This window comes from Mesoplodon bidens (assembly GCF_964165515.1).
Source record: "Mesoplodon bidens genome assembly, chromosome: 2".
Taxonomy (NCBI): domain Eukaryota; kingdom Metazoa; phylum Chordata; class Mammalia; order Artiodactyla; family Ziphiidae; genus Mesoplodon; species Mesoplodon bidens.
In genome coordinates this window covers 181,372,763-181,389,689 of record NC_138177.1, presented here as the reverse complement: position 1 = coordinate 181,389,689, position 16,927 = coordinate 181,372,763, and the positions used below count along the sequence as shown (strand labels likewise).

General features: G+C 44.3%; 1 protein-coding gene across 2 annotated transcripts in view; it reads left to right on the top strand.

Annotated features, from left to right (window-relative positions):
* The window catches only part of PER3 (period circadian regulator 3), a 65,413-nt gene that overhangs the window by 6,490 nt on the left and 41,996 nt on the right, over positions 1–16,927 (top strand). For both annotated transcript variants that reach the window (XM_081224799.1, XM_081224800.1), the window contains 8 exons: positions 1,575–1,626; positions 5,566–5,708; positions 7,132–7,210; positions 9,504–9,610; positions 9,878–10,034; positions 14,167–14,272; positions 15,200–15,328; positions 15,763–15,889. In XM_081224799.1, the coding sequence (XP_081080925.1) occupies positions 1,575–1,626; positions 5,566–5,708; positions 7,132–7,210; positions 9,504–9,610; positions 9,878–10,034; positions 14,167–14,272; positions 15,200–15,328; positions 15,763–15,889 (900 nt within the window). The remainder of the gene's footprint in view (positions 1–1,574; positions 1,627–5,565; positions 5,709–7,131; positions 7,211–9,503; positions 9,611–9,877; positions 10,035–14,166; positions 14,273–15,199; positions 15,329–15,762; positions 15,890–16,927) is intronic.

Sequence of the window (16,927 nt, the reverse complement as noted above, 5' to 3'; positions counted from 1 at the left end):
AGCCAGAGGGGGTCCACCCGCTGTCACGCGCTGGAAGAGCCCGGCGTCTCCATGGAATGGTCCTGCCTCGTTTCCTGCTCCGTGTATGGGCATGGGCCGGGGGCAGCCCGTGGGAAGCAGGGCTCAGGCAACAGTCGGGTCCCTCAGAGCCAGCAACTGTGCCCTTTCTTAGCTGCCATGGTCGCAGAGATGCCAACGTCACACTGCCTGCAAGTATGGAGCCGGCCTTCACCTTGGCAGCGTGAATCCAGAGCCCCTCTGACCCCACGGCTGCTGGGACTGCACCTTACAGCAGGAGAACTGTCCTCAGACCAAGGCGAGCGTTTGAAAGTGTCACCGAGGGACGGTTCCCACCCACGAGAATCAGCTCAGAAAATCAAGGATATCTTTGAAAAATCTTTATCTTGCCTTAATTCCTCCATAGAAACTCCAGAAACAGTTTCTGTGTTAAGATGATAGCATATCTTAGAGTAATTAATTTCTTCAGCTTACTTTGTCAAGTTCTTTCTGTTATTCCTCCCAGACTTCGGGCTTCAGAATTCTGGGCCTGTAACGTTCATAGTTTCACGAATTACAGGAGTTTGGTCACTGGTCCCTTTACTTTTAAACTGGAGGGCTTTTTTTTAATCGTGAATATTTTTCTTGATCACTCAAAAGCCCATTTTCTTATTCTTCCTATGATCATTTCCTTAGGAGTACAAACACCTGGACCATGTTCAGTATTTTGGTTCTTCAGAATCCTCATTGTAGGTGCTCCTTCAGTGTATATTTTTTTTAAAACATCTCCTTGGTTGTAAACATTTCCTTGGTTTCTGTAACTGAAAACTTTTCACTCCAGTGAATAAATGCCCAAAAGATACATATTTAGGGAGTTCCACCAGACGAAATAAAGTAATCAACAAACACTTGGAAATAAGTTCAGTTTCCTAAGATGGGCAAATTTCAGTGTTTCTGAATTACCACCTCACACATCAATAAAATAAATGTGAAGTCCGTAAAATTGAAGCAAAACCTTTGGCATGAGGGGTGTGAGAAAGTGTTATTAATGACACTGAATTGGTACCATCTGCTGGAGCTAAGTTTGCCAATATATGATGAGAGTCATGAAATGATATCATCTGATCTGGGAACACAGCTCTGGGGAATTTGTCCAAGGAAAGAAATGTATGTATCCTCTACCTGAAAGCTCTAAGTAATCTGAATTCCCAGTTTTTGAGGCGTGTCCAAACTATTACAGGGGAATAGAATATTACCAGCGAAATAATTGTGTCGCAGGCTGATTACGTTGACATTTGAAGCAGTGAGTCCGGGCAGGAGCAGAAATGCAGACAGGACTGCAGGGGGTGACAGGGAGAGGCCTCGGTCAGGTGCTCTCAGGGTCTCACCTGAGGGTTACTGTTCAACACGAAAAAGCCCTGGGAAAATACTGGATGGAACTAGACCTTAGTGAGGGAGGAGAGTCCTGTTTTAATCAAGAGCAGCTCTGTCCCTGAAAAGAGTCTCCCGTTTGTACAGTGACAGTCTGGGAAGGAGCCGCATGGGGGTGGGACACTGACACGTGTGTTTGTTTCCAGCAGCCTCACGCTATGAATTCGCTCCAGTGAAATCCTTTTTCTGCAGGATCCGGTGAGTGTGGGAGCTCCTGGAGGCCGGGAACAGTGGAGTGGGCTCTGGTTTTACTTTATTTTTTATTTTTTTATTTTTATTTTTATTTTTTTATTGACTGTATATTTGATTTACAGTGTTTCAGCTGTACAGCAAAGTGGTTCAGTTATACATATGTGTGTGTGTATATATACATATATATATATATACACATATATACATATATATATTCTTTTTCAGATTCTTTTCCATTATTGGTTATTACAAGATATTAAATATAGTTCCCTGTGCTATAAAGTAGGTCCTTGTTTATCTGTTTTATATATAGTAGTCCTTATCTGTTAATCCCAAATTCCAAATTTATCCCTCTGATTTCATTTGGCACTTATTTTGATGCTTTATTCAGCTAGGGCTGTTGTGGATACAAAAGACAAGACTTGGTTCTTGCTGCAAGGAGTTTGTATTTTGATTGAGGAGAAGATACATGTACTTATGAGAAAAGTAGATAATAATGCAATAGGGGAAGAGACCAGAAAGATCATTCTTAACCCAGGGGCATGTGAAAGTTACTGGACATGAAATATACTTTCAGATGACAGTTTTTTTGGGCTGTTTTGTTTCTGTTTGGTTTTTGTTTTTCAGTCACATTTAAACTTAATTTTTGAAATGTTGAACAACCTGAAAGAAAGCAAGATAGGTATATTTATGAGGACTTAAAAGGTCCAGTGACAGTGAACTAGGAGAAAAGAGATCAAAATTTTAATAGTAGTTGATTTCTGGTAGGGTTTATTAGTGATTTTTATTTTCTCTTCCAAATTTACTGTGATATGTTAGTGTTACTTTCAAAGTAAAAAGAAAAAATGGTTTTAAATGATGTCATGATCACCAACAGTAGTATTGAGGTTACTGAATGCTCTTGATATGAGGGGAAGAGAAATCCTTGTAACGGATCATTCAGACACTCCATGGAACTGCGGGGGACTCGGGCTAAGAGTATTCGAATGCTTGGGGAGGGATAACCTGGAAAGGTGTGCGTGTGCGGGGAGGGCCGTGTCGGTTCTTTCTGTCACTCGCAGGTGAGTTGTTGGCTATGAAGGTCTGAGAGCAGTGCCTGCCGCGTAGCAAGCGCTCGGTGTGTTGGTTATGTTGGTAAATATTTTCAGGTGCCTTTCCTGAGCCAGGCACTGTTACGGGTGCTGGGATCAAAACAAAGTTCTGCCCTCATGGACCTTAGGTTCTGTAGCGGGGGAGACCAGTAATAAACAGCTGTCTAAATGTACACGTGTTGGCTGTGATAAGTTGTACGTAGAACGGAAAAGCAGAGTAAGGGGGTCCTGGGCAGTGGTTGCTGGTGTGCTCAGGGTGGTCAAGGCACTCTTCTCTAATGAGAAGCCTGAATGGGGCCAGAGGCCTGAAGGAGGTGAGGGAGCAAGCTGTACCCGTGTCTGAGAGAAGAGCATTCCAGGCCAGTGCAAAGGCCCTGGGGCAGAGCACGCCCAGCCTGTGGGTGGTGACGGGGGCGGCGGGGGGGGGGAGGGTGGAAGAAGATGAGGAAGCAGAGGCCAGACCATGGGGCGTTTTGACTTCTGAATGAAATGTTTTCTTCAGGGTAGCCACTTAATTATTTTTAAAACTTTGGGAGTTTTCAAAATAATATAAAAGTAGAGAAAAATAGTACAATGAACTGATATGCACTGATCATTCAGCATTAATAACTTTAACCTCGTGGCCAGTCCTGTGTCGTCTGTGCCACCACCTCAGTCCCCCCATCCCCCATCTCATTATTTTGAAGCAAATCTGAGCTCTCTCGTCATTTCCTCCATCACTATTTTAGAATCTCATCCTAAAGAGAAGGTTCTCCTCGTGCCTCGAGGTGCTCCCACTGTCCCTCTCTGGCCAGCGGGAGCCGCTGGTTAGCTAGGCTAACTAGGTTAGCCTCTGGCCCGGTGACAGTCCCCAGTGGTTTTGACCACTTCCTTTCTTTCAGATTTGCTGTCCCAGGCTCAACCTAGACGGTTCCTGCCCCAGACCTGGGTCCATCATTTCTTCAGTATCCCCGATTCCTTGTGCCAGGAAATAGCATGGCTCACCTGGAGGCCAAATCTGGGTGGGTGGTTGTTGCCATACGGTTGTTGCTTCAGGCCTGTTCAGTGGGTGGGGATAGGGCATTTTCATTTCTTAGAAGGAAATGTCATTGATTACGGAAGGCTCACGTCGGGTGCTGTGCAGAAGGTCCTGTGCTGGGGTGGGAGCTTGGAGCAGGCTGGGGGGGTGGGCATGGCGCTGATGCGGTGCAGCTGGGAGATGGCGGGTCCTGGACCAGGCGGTGGAGGTGGAGGTGGAGACACTTTCGATCTTCTGGGTATTTCTGTAGGGGAGACCTAGCAGCATATACAGGTGGGTTAGTTTCGGGTGCGAGATAGAAGGAGTCGTCAGGTGACGTGGGAGTCTTGGCTGAAGGTGCCGTGTATTGGGGAGGAGGAAACTGCAGGACAAGCAGCTGCCTGGAGAGCAGAGGGGAGAGCGTGTGCCTTAGTCTTAGGTGAGCGTGCAGTGTCGACTAGAAATCTGCCTCGTGATGTTGACGAGGCGTTGGTCCAGGAGCCCGGGGTTCAGGGGAGGAGGCCGGGCTAGAGACAGATGTGCAGGTCATCGGTATAGATGGCACTGAGAAGCTGAGGATGGGATGAGCCTGGAGAAAGCACACACAGAAATGGGAGGGGAGCCGCTAGCCGCTAGCACAAGTACAGATGCTCGCAGGTGAGTGCCAGGAGAAGGCGCTCTTCTGAGCGGTGACCTAGGAAGCAGGGTCACGGCTGAGAGCGGAGAAGTGACAGGAGATGCTGGAGTTAGAGGAGAGAAGAGAGCGGGAGGGCGGCCAGAGACCCCCGAACGTCCGCGCTCATGATGGTCGGCGAGGAGAGGTGTGATGGGCATAAACGGGGGAGCGTGAAATACAGGTTGGGATGTTCGGGCAGATCCAAGTGGAAACGTCTTCCAGGCAGCCAGGCTGATGAAACAGGGTGGGCATCTGTGTGCTTGTTGCAGACCCCTCGCCCCCGGGGAGCCTCCTGAGAGGGAGCGAGCAGCCTCCGCGCCGGTTGGCCGAGAGGGTCCAGCCCCGCCATCTCCCTGTAGCTGGGCACCGTGGGTGATGCTGGACCGCACACCAGGCCTGCACCGCCGGGCAGCGGAGCAGCTGAAGCAGTGGGACTGAATCGGTCATTTGAACGAGGGCGTAGGAAGGGCTGATGGAGGACCGGCTTGGGGGCGCGATCCCAGGGGGCCTTGTTTCCCGCCATGTGGTACTTGGTTAAGACACACGAGGCAAGACAGGTGGCTGTGCCTGCCCCTCTTCCCAGCAGGAGCAGAAAGTCACACTGAAATTAGTGAGCGGTTCACACTCACCTTGGTGAGCCGGCTCTCCAGAAAGCCTCCTACTCATCCAAGAACAAACGAGTCTCATTGCCCGTGGCTATTGAAAATTTAAACTAACGTGTCCCTCCTTTTAAAAATAAATATGTTTTGGACTTCGCTGGTGGCACAGTGGTTAAGAATCCACCTGCCAATGCAGGGGACACGGGCTTGAGCCCTGGTCCGGGAAGATCCCACATGCTGCAGAGCAACTAAGCCCATGAGCCACAACTACTGAGCCCGTGAGCCACAACTACTGAAGCCCGTGCGCCTAGAGCCCGTGCTCCATAACAAGAGAAGCCACTGCAAGGAGAAGCCCGCGCACCGCAATGAAGAGTAGACACCGCTTGCCGCAACTAGAGAAAGCCTGCGCGCAGCAACGAAGACCCAACACAGCCAAAATAAATAAATAAATATGTCGAAACGTTTTAGATTCAGACATGTCTCTCTTGGAAATTACCAACAAAACATTTTCCCCGGCTTTGTTTCACGGTGGACTAAGTGAACAGGTCAGGACTGGTACTAAACCATTTTTCTTCTCTTCAGTGGAAGTGAAGCCCGGGAGCTGGGGCAGCCTCACTGCCCGTTCCGGATGATCCCCTGTTTGATTCATGTGCACAGCTCGGCCCGCCCGGAACCTGAGCCCTGCTGTCTTACGCTGGTGGAGAAGATTCATTCTGGTTACGAAGGTAGGTCAGGAGCGCCTGCGTTTAGGTCAGACATGACGTGTCAGTACAGCAGAAAGGAGCACGTGAAAGCCTGTTTGCTGCAGCCACTGGCTTCAGCCTGGCCCTGAGCTGCTTCTCCCTGACGTCTCTGTGTGCTGACCTTGACTTCCTGTGTGGTCATCTCCTTTAAGGACAGCATGGCCCAGGGGTCTGAGCATAGACCTGGCCAGAGATGCACAGTCTTCTAATCCTTTCTCTACTGGTGACCATCCTGTGGCCTTTTGCTTCTGTCTTGTGTGACAGAAGAGCATTGAAATTGTTGCATACAGAGGTCACAAGAATGAATTTATATTTTTTAAGTGTTTTGAAAGCCCCCTGAGTAAAAAGTATAATTTATGTCTTCCAGTGGCAGAACAACATTGCTAAAGTCATATATCAATACAGAAGCAGCTTCCATTTATCATTTGAAATTACAGTTGGTTCTGCTGTAATGTGACGTGTGCTTTCCTAAAACTTAACATCCTGTACAAATAAATTCACGCAAACCACAGGGCTTATGGGAAAAATGAGTTTAGGGGCACAACACTCAATAACCATACATTAAAAATAAGACGGGAATCTCATAAAATGGTAACACGGTGTGACACATTAAATGATGAAGAAATGCACAAGTGATACAATAAATGCGGCTCACCGCAGCGGAAAAGCCCTGCAGTTTGCTGTGGACATGGGTGTTGGGAGGGCTGCAGCTTGTGCATTACTGTGAGGAGCGAGGGGAAGGCGGACGGAAATCAGAGGGAAAATTCCGCCACCAGGTTGGACGGGCGTGGCTCAGGGCACACCTGGTGAACAGAGGCTGCAGGTGGATGTTTCAGGTGTGTGCATGTTTCTTCACGTTCCTAAGTGACTCCATTCAACTAGCTGCTCTTTTCTGCATTCACCTCGTGTTTCTTGCAAATGAAATCGTGCGTAAGCAAATGCGTAATTAGTGTCATGCTCAAATCGTTCCCTTACGTATTAATCACTGCATTGTCAAAGCAGACTGTAGTAGCACTGACGGTGCCAATTTTATTACAGATTAAATACGTCCCTATTGTACTGACGTTTCACATCCTATTTGCTTAGTTGTATTCAACCACTAAATATGACGAAACATTTTTGTCCTGAACCCTGAATGACCCCAGCTTTGACTGTTAGATTGTGATGGGTAAGCTATTCGATGTACACAGACTTTCTGTCTGTTTAAAATTAACTTTAGTAGGCATCACGTTTTGACCTAATTAAAATGTGGTTAATAATGAAAGTTATTAGCTTTGGCTGCTCAGAGGCCAGGTCCCTAGGTGAGATTTCTGCCATGGCGTATAGAGTTTGTTCCCTCTTTAATATGTTAAGTGGATAGTTAATTAGGTATCTGCCTTTAAACCAGTCTTTCTGGTTTCCATAGCTCCTCGAATCCCAGTGGATAAAAGAATTTTTACCACAACACACACCCCCGGGTGTGTTTTTCTTGAAATAGATGAAAGGTAAGTACTTCTTTAAGCCTAAAAGAAATTTGTTTCTGAAAATAAATAAAAATATTTAAAAGTTTTACATAACGTTTAACATATGTTAAACGTAACGTGATAGAGTTGAATCTATTCATTTGTGCATTTGAGTTTTGTTAGTTTGAAATTTGTGTTGTGTAAATTTTTTTAAATTTTTATTTATTTTCCTTATATATATATTTTTGACTGCGTCGGGTCTTAGTTGCGGCACACGGGGTCTTTGTTCAGGCACACAGGATCTCTTCGTTTCATTGTGCGGACTCCTCTCTAGTTGCGGCGTGCGGGTTCCAGAGCGCATGGGCTTTGTAGTTTGCGGCAGGCAAGCTGTCTCACTGAGGTGTACTGAGCTCAGTAGTTGTGGCACGCGGGCTTAGTTGCCCCGTGGCATGTAAGATCTTAGTTCCCGGACCAGGGCTCAAACCTGTGTCCCCTGCATTGGAAGGCAGATTCTTTACCACTGGACCACCAGGGAAGTCCCGTGTTGTGTAAATTTTTAATGTAAATATCTTGCATGTTATAGCGCTAAGATTTACACATTGTCATATTTATTTCAAAGCTTTAGGAGAGTCAGAAATTATTTTTCCAGTTTGCACAAGAGGACAATGAACGTGGACCACATAGTATTAGATGACTGTGGTCCAGATGAGACCATGACTCTGGCCTCCAAGTCCTATTCCAGTGTTATTTCCACTAGGCAGGTGCTTCCCAAACAGTTTATGATGAATTTTTATTAGTCTGAAGTGAGGGGGGAAAAGAGAAAGAAAAATAAGGGAGATTCTTTGTGTGTGTGAAGAACTGTTACTTATTTTGAACTTAACGTCCTTCCTGCTTTTTTTTTGGTTATTAAAATAGTCTTTCTTATTTAAAGAGTTAGTGACAGTACATAATAGTTGTTGCTTATTGTTGTTTTTTTAATACCTTTATTTGGAAAAACAAAACATTGTTATCCCCTGTTCGTACCCCCCATTTCCCCCCGCATTTATTTAAAAATTTTACTTATTTGTGAAATCTGAAAATCTGAGAACCAATGTACTGTACCACAGATAAGCATAAGCAAAAATGTCAAAAAACCTGGCACAGTTACGATAGTTATTAATTTTTTTTTTTTTTTTTTTTTTTTTTTGCGGTACGTGGGCCTCTCACTGTTGTGGCCTCTCCCGTTGCAGAGCACAGGCTCCGGACGCGCAGGCTCAGCGGCCATGGCTCACAGGCCCAGCCGCTCCGTGGCATGTGGGATCTTCCCGGACCAGGGCATGAACCCATGTCCCCTGCATTGGCAGGCGGACTCTCAACCACTGCGCCACCAGGGAAGCCCTTAATTTTGGTTTTTAAAAAATTTTAACATACAGGGAATTCCCTGGTGGTCCAGTGGTTAGGATGCCATGCTTTCACTGCCGAGGGCCCAGGTTCAATCCCTGGTTGGGGAACTAAGATCCCACAGGCCGAGTGATGCGGCAAAAAAAAAAAAAAAAGCTTAAAAAAATTTTTTTAACATTTGGAAATGGGTTTATTACCTATTTATTACCATTTAGTTACCCTGAAACTAAACAGTAATTAATGAGATACTTTATATAATATAATCTGTAGAAAGTAAGAAAATTTTTGCTGAAGTTATTCTGAAAACAACTTAAGTTTATTGCATTAGAAAGTATTTTTGAATTTGTACACATAGAAAATGTTTTTGGAGTCAGTTTTGTCTAAATCATCTTGAGTGTCTGTACGTCAGAATTTTCCCATGAACCTTTATCCTACAAATGGCTTTGTGACTGGTTGTCTATTTGATATCACCTTTCAGGAGACATTGTTTTTGTATAATTTTAATTATTCTGTATAAATTTGTAGTCTGCTTTATTCATTTAACATCATAAGTACTTCTATGTTGTAATGTGATCTTTGTAGACTTTTTAAAAGGCAGCGAAATGGAGGGCATCAGAGACCTTTGAGGAACTTGTTAACAATATAGACTCCTAGTCTTACCACAGAAATTCTGATTTAGTAAGCTTGCCGTGAGCCTGCAAATCTGTTTTTTTTAGAAGTTTCACAGGTAATTTTGATGCAATATGTCAAATGACCAACACTTCTTAGATTGTGTATCTATTTCCCCACAATATAGGCACTTGGGTTGTTTGTAGCATTTATAAATGCTGTAATGAACATCTTTTGCATACCCTTTGTCATATTTAGAGTTTAGCTGAAAAGTACTGTTGGAAGTATATAAGATATGAGTTACTTGGTGCGCGTGACATGCTGCCTGTGCTGTGTCTGTGCTCAGAGCAGTGCCTTTGCTGGGTTACCTACCTCAGGATCTGATTGGAACATCCATCCTGACATACCTGCACTCGGAAGATCGTTCTCTGATGGTCGCCATACACCAAAAAAGTAAGGACCTACTTCCTTATAGGAGGACATTTTTTTTTCAGTGATCTTTTTAAGTTTGTCATTTCATTTCTCACTAGAGGGTCTCACAAGCTCTAATCGTTAGAGCTTAACCTTTAACCAGGTAATCAATGTATTGGAACTGCTGAAACAATTTTTTTTTCTATTTTGACATTCTAAAACATTTACAAATAAATGCCTTAAAAAAAGACATTTGTAATCAATATCCGTGTTAAATAAATTCTAATTTTGTCTTATTATTTTATATAGTCTTGAAGTATGCAGGCCATCTTCCCTTTGAACATTCACCCATTAGATTTTGTTCTCAAAATGGGGATTACATCGTATTGGATTCCAGTTGGTCCAGCTTTGTGAACCCATGGAGCCGGAAGGTTTCTTTCATCATCGGTCGGCATAAAGTGCGAACGTAAGTCAATCAGTTTGCGTATTTTCTAAAAAGTCTTTTTCCAAATAATGTTCTTTGGCCCATTGATTCCCCTTTGAATCAACTGACACGTGAACTAAACAAAGGACAGGTTTTTTTCAGTGCTTCTGGAAGACAGTTTGGCAATAAGTATCAAGGGCTGTATAAGATTTCTACCTCCTTGGCCTAACGATTCCCTTATCGGAATATTCCAAAGAAGCCGAAATACAGAAAGCCTTATAAAGAAAAGACAGATTTTGCAGCATTTTTAAATTGTAATAGCTTAAATGTCTATCATTAAGTAGATTCTGAAATACCTGCTTGACATGTTATTATATTGGTCAATAAAAATTTTTACAGAGAGTATATAACTTGGGAAATTCATATATTAGATGATGTAAAAAGCAGCATACAGAAGTTTTTATACAGTATGATTGTAATTATGTTTAAAACACGAACACTATGAAATAGGAAAAAGAAGATTAGAAGGAAATAAAATATACATTTTGGTTATGTGTGGACAGTGGGATTTTGGGTGAAGTTTTGTTTTTTTTCCTTTTCTGAATTTTAAGGTTCTCTTTAGTGAGCATGTAAAATTTTTTATATCAGCCTTCTGCTGTCAAATTCCACTTATTTGTGTCAATTTTATTAAATCTTTTTTTTTTTTTGATGTGGACCATTTTTAAAGTCTTCGTTGAATTTGTTACAAAATTGCATCTGTCTTATGTTTTGTTTTCTTTGGCCTCGAGGCATGTGGGATCTTAGCTCCCCGACCAGGGGTTGAACCTGCACCCCCTGCATTGGAAGGCAAAGTCTTTAACCACTGGACCACCAGTGAAGTCCCTAAATCTTTATTTTTAATATTTAAATTCTTTCATATTTATTCTCCTGCCAGCATGGCTGACCCAAGCCTGCTTGATTGTTGTTACCTGTCCATATAACAACCTTGCAAAATGGATCCAGAGCAACCTGGACCACGGTTCTTGTAATCTGAGATACTCCTAGTCCCTGGACTTCGTGGGCCATGTAAAATTGACCTATAGGTTTCTCAACCGGCCCATCCCATAAGTTTCCTTTTGATGTCTATTTCTTTTAAGAGTGGAAATTATACTTAACTCTTCAGTGTCATGCTGAGATTGAGCAACTCTGTCTTTTGTATTTTGTTATACAACTTTGTGCACAGAAGCATAAAACTTGTGTGTACAGAACAGTACATCTCCCAGTAAGAGTATTTTATTACGTGTTATATTGTGATAGAGTGATGTTTTGGCCATGGTGAGATAGGCCTCAGGTTGCTCTGACCTTGTTGTGCTCCAGGGTTTGGCCTCTCAGCAGAGCAGGTCTGCTGCTTTAATGGAAGAATCAGGCTCCTTGCCACCCTGACTCTTGAGGCTGATTTATGGTAGAGAACTAACTGGATAATTGAGGTAACGAATATGACTGCCAAGGAAGTGCTATTCATGCTGCTCAGAAAGGACTTTTTTTTTCCCCAGTAGGGAGACCTCTTGGGAAATGAAAATAAAATCAGATGGTTGGGGACTTCACTGGTGGTCCAGTGGCTTAGACTCCGCCCTACCAATACAGGGGGCCCGGGTTTGATCCCTGGTCCGGGAACTAGATCCCACATGCCGCAACTCAAAAAAGGTCCCGCGTGCCACAATTAAGACCCGGCACGGCCAAATAAATAAATAGATAAATATTTTTCAAAAATCAGATGGTTGCTTAGGATGAATATAGGAAACCCCAAAGCAAGTACAGTTCCTCTGATGAGACGTCCATCTGGGTGTCTGTTGACCGGTCTGAGTACCTCCCTGTCAGTGCTAGAGGTGCATCCTAGATTCATTCTCCAAGCCATCCTTTCAGCTCTTTGATTAAAAATATATGGAATAAACCGACATATTAGTACTCCCAATGTTTTCAGTGTTTTTTAAAATTACACCAATAATTGCATCTCAAGATCCAGGATTATATGAGGGAGAGAGTTTAGAGGCTAGTAGGTATTAATTTCTCTCATCGAACTGTAATTATCTATTTACTGTTTATAAAATTATTTTAATGCATTTATTCCTTCAGTAAGTGTTTACGGCCACCTGCTGAGTCAGGCGTTGTGCTAGGCTGAGGCTGAGGTTATGAACAAAACAGACGTTCCCTTTGCCGCCCACCGCGTATGGGAGAACGGAGAACAGCAATGGCACTGTGACGTGCAAGCGGAGTTTTGGAAAGTGTGACAGTTGAAGTAGGGAGGGGGCTGTGGGCGTGTCCGGCTCTCTCCAGGTCCTTCCCAGCAGCTCTGTGGGAAGGGAGGCTAGCTGCCGTTACCTCTGATTTTACAAAAATAAAAAAACCCAAACAAACCCGCATCCTGTGAAACGGAGTCACTTTCCCGGCGATCACGGAGGCAGGACGTTGCAAAGTGGAGACGGACACCAGATTTCCTTCTTTACTCCTAGACCCGTTTCCTGACGTCCGCCGCCGCCGCCAACGCTTCATGCCGAGCTTGACACCATTTGATGAAGGCGGTGAATCCTTTGAGTTCTGTAATTGGTGATTAAAAGCCCAACTTGGTTTTGTCGGAAGGGTCACCCCTGGGAACATCCACATCTCATAGCACAAAGCAGAACGTTCTGTTTCCACTCAGCATTGCACTTGAACAGCAGCCCAGACGCCTCTGGAAGACATTCAGGCTCACAGCACACGGGGATGCACTTTAGCCCCCAGGGACCCTTCTTTGACGCGGCCACGCTTTTACATGCCGGGCCCGTGGGAGGAGCTAACGGAGCGTGGGAGGAGCCTGACTCCCAGCGGCAGGTGGGGGAGGGCGGGGGAGGGCGGAGGACAGGAGGGGCACCTGAGACCTGAGACGTGCCAGTGTCAGGCTGTCGTCCAGGTGCAGCTGGCCCTCCGCGTCCCGCATCGCGGAGCCGGTGCCTCCGGACCGGGCCTGGCGCCTCCTAGGGTCTGGGGCGGGGGGCCTGTGCCGGGGACGCGGCCTCTTCCTGACGCTTCCCGTGACCCCGCTGGCGTCCCGCCGTTCCTGTTAGGAGTTTCGGGAAGTGTTGCCGCGTGTCTGAGGTGTGAGAGGCAGCGTGCAGGACGCGTAACAGGAAAAGGAGGGAGAGCCGGCTCGGGGTTCGCGCGTGTGGCTTTAGGCGCGACCCGGCCGCCTGACCACGGCAACTCGGCAAGTTTCTTCACCTCTGCCGGGTTGATTCCTACCTCCCGGGGTCGCGAGGACTCAGGAGGTGACGTGTCTGGCCCACGGCACTTCCGATGTTAGCAGCACTCGTGAGACCGAAGTGCTGAGAGGCCGGACAGTGTGGTGGCCGAGAGCGTGCGGCCTGGAGCCGGGACTCTGGGCCCAGGGAGCACCTGGCAGGCCCGACAGCGGGGGACCTGAGCCGGGGTCTGGCCCAGGGAAGCGAGGAGGGGGTGCCTGGTGGAGCGGCCAGCACAGCGCCCGGCGCGTCGTAAGGGTGTAGAACAATGTCACTGATTGTCGAAGTGTGTTACAAAACAGCACTTCCTGTCACAGAGAGGGGCCTAAGTGAATGTCAGTCGCTTGTCTTTGCTGCTCTTTCTGTTGACGTGTCTGCCTCTCACTGTATTCCGGTGGTAGATTTCAAATGCTCTAGAATTGGGGTATAAATAAGACTGAAGATTTTGTGGCAACGACATGTTCACCACGCGGGTGGGCTGCAGAATCATCTTTACTACTAGGTAGCTTGAGTGATGAGGTACATTAAGCATTCAGTGTGTTTGCCAAACTTAAGGTCCTAAAATTTCTCATAGCCGGTAGGTTACTCAGTTCATGTTAAATTCTGAGACCAGTAGCTGTTGAAGGTATTTTAGTAGCTAGGGGTATACCTACCACTGATTTTAAATTTATACAGGTACAGTAGAATGATTACAGCTGCAGAGAAACTAAAGAAGACAGTTAATACCTCATTTGTTTCCTAGGATTCTCTCTACCTCTATGAATAGAGTTTGAGCTTCATATTGTCTATATTTGGGGTTGAAGAGCTGCTTTGTAAAAGCATAGGTTTATTGTTTGAATTTTCTATTAAAAATCACTTTAGCCTTCGTTGTAAATGAACTTGAAATTGCCTGACTCAATCTTTCACTTGGCATCTTGTAGGAGTCCACTAAATGCGGATGTTTTTGCCACCAGAATACAAAAGATGAACGGTAATGACAAAGACATAACAGAATTACAAGAACAAATTCACAGACTTCTCTTAGAGGTAAAGTGAGAGATTAAAAAAACAAACAAACGTAATATTCCCATAATTGTCTTTAATTTTAACATTCAGTCTTAGTAAAGTCACTTCACAGAAATAAACCGTGAGGAGAGAGAAATCCTTACCCTCTACATTCCAGAAATTTTTGTCTTCCTCTTTCTGTTTTCAAATTAAATTTCATTAATCTTGTTTTCCTTTTTTCTGTATTAAATACACAGGACTTTTTGTAAGAATCCAATTTAAGAAGACAAACAGAGTCATAGGAAGCAATAAGATAGAGAAGTTATTTCTAAATGAGAGAATCCTTCTTGTATTCCAGACGCTGCCAGTGTTTTGGCTTCACTATTCTTTTTAAATAATTAAAGTTTTAAAGGTGGGGAGAGGGGTGGCAGGTCTCTGTATCTCTAGTCATTATGAGCCAAAGTAGGAAAAACTGCCTGTTGAAAACAAATACCAAAATGCTTTCTACTAGAGAGTCAATCAGTAAACTTGTCAAGCATTTACTGATGGTGTCACTAAAACTGTTACCCAGTAGTGTTCAAAATGTCTTTCCTACAGTCTCTAGAGTTCATAAAGTATCTCTGAGGTTCTTGGGGAAAAGTACAGTATATATTTAATTTGTTCTGTCTATTCCAAACTCAGCATAAAGAGTTAGAGTTTATTTTCATGTTTTGTTAAATTTATTTACTGTGGCTTTAAAAACATTTGTTCTAGAAATACCCACCTAGACTAGAAAAGTAGGTTCTGCCCTTGAGAATTACTGAGATGAGAGAGGAATGTCTTTCACGTCAGCATCACCCTTCACACACCTCATTTAGGATTTCAGAAATTTTAATCTTAATTTTGTGATGACTGTAGGTAAGCTCAGAGATAGGTAATGCTGTGTCTCTCCCATCACCCGGGGCTGCGACGGGCCCCTCTCTCTTGCAGCCCGTTCACGGGAGCACATCCAGTGGCTATGGAAGCCTGGGGAGCAGCGGGTCTCAGGAGCGTCACCTCAGCATCGCATCCTCCAGTGAGTCCAGCGGGCGCTGCGCGGAGGAGGTGCAGGAGGCACCGGTGAGCGAGCACACATGTGCTTCTGAGCATGTGTCCTTTTCTTCCTGTGTCGTTACCCGTAACGTGTCGGTGCTGGTTTTGTACCTCTACGCGTGTGGCTTCTTAGTTCTCGTCTGGAAGATCTGATCTGGTAATAGACATTCTGATCCATTCTGGTTTGGGAAAATGTCTCTAAAAAGAAAATACCACCTTTAGAAGGTGATATTTGGGTTAATTGTGTGCTTCCTAAAAATTAGCATGTTGTGGACAGATTGCTGTAAAGCTTCACTGCTCCTCGTGTGCTGTGGTGCAGCGGGAGACTGAATTAATGCTATTACTGTGCTTTCAGTCATTCTGTCTACAGAGAACCAAAAGTTAAATGTATTTCGTTTATGTATCTTTTAATGCACATTTTTGTAATCTTTGAAACATTGTTTATCATTCTTTTCCCTAAGTTGACTTTGCAGCAGGTCTATGCCAGTGTAAACAAAATCAAGAATCTAGGCCAGCAGCTGTACATCGAGTCAAGGGCCAAATCATCAAAGAAGCAGGTGATGGGGACCGGCCCGGAACAGCGTGGTGGTGAGTCAGCAGGGTCGCCCCGCCCCCCTCCCAGAGCCGCCCTCACGAAGCCACGACTCTGGGCTGCTGCTGTTCAGGTTTACGTGCCCAGATAACAAAAGTAACAGTACTACTACTAATAATAACAATGGCAGCAACAAATACTGTCCCGAAAGCTAAATGGTATTAGAATGTAGTCACAGTGTACTTCTACTAAAGCATTGACTTTTCTGCTAATTCCACCCAATTCGTAGATTCCCTCCATATGAGCAATCTGTAAACCAAAAGAGGTGATTTTAGAATACATTTCAGATAATAAAGTATATTAAAATGATAATCCCTCCCTTTCATTTCAAACAAATGGAGAATGTTTGTGACCTAAATTGAATGAAAAACTTGGCCTTTTTCTTGATTACATGTTTACTTTTCTCAAATATGAGGTAGGGAGCATCCCAGAGGAATTGAATCAGTCGTGATAGTTGACGTTATTTTGAGACGCTAACCTGCGTGCTTCTATATACAGAATTATATAGTTCTGTATATATAAAGTTTTATAATATAGAGATCAAATTATGCTAACTTCTTAACTTAGATAACTTTCTCTTAACTTTTCTCCTTGAATGTTAATATCAATATAATTTGGGAAGTCATTATAGATTTTGGCCACCTAAATGTCATTGATGGTCCCTACCACTGTCAAATGTGGGTGTTCTACACAGTAGGGTGACAATTCTTCTCTAAAGTCAATAGTAATAATAGTAGCTGTACTTTTCAGGACTTGATATGATTGCCACAAGAAAAATATCAAACTGCTGCTCCTACAGGTGATATCACTGGGATCCCATAGGACACCCTCCAGATACACCAAGTCCTGTCCTTTAGTTTTTTGGGTTTTTATTCATCTTGGCAGGAGGTTTCAAGTTCTGTTTGTTTCTTTTGCTGTAGACGTAAGGGCACAAGGTAGAAATGACAACCTTTTTTGGTCCCGTGAAACCATCAGATCTCCCCCACAAAAGAATTTATCTTAAATAGCTTTCTTGTTGTGTATCATTCTTCCAT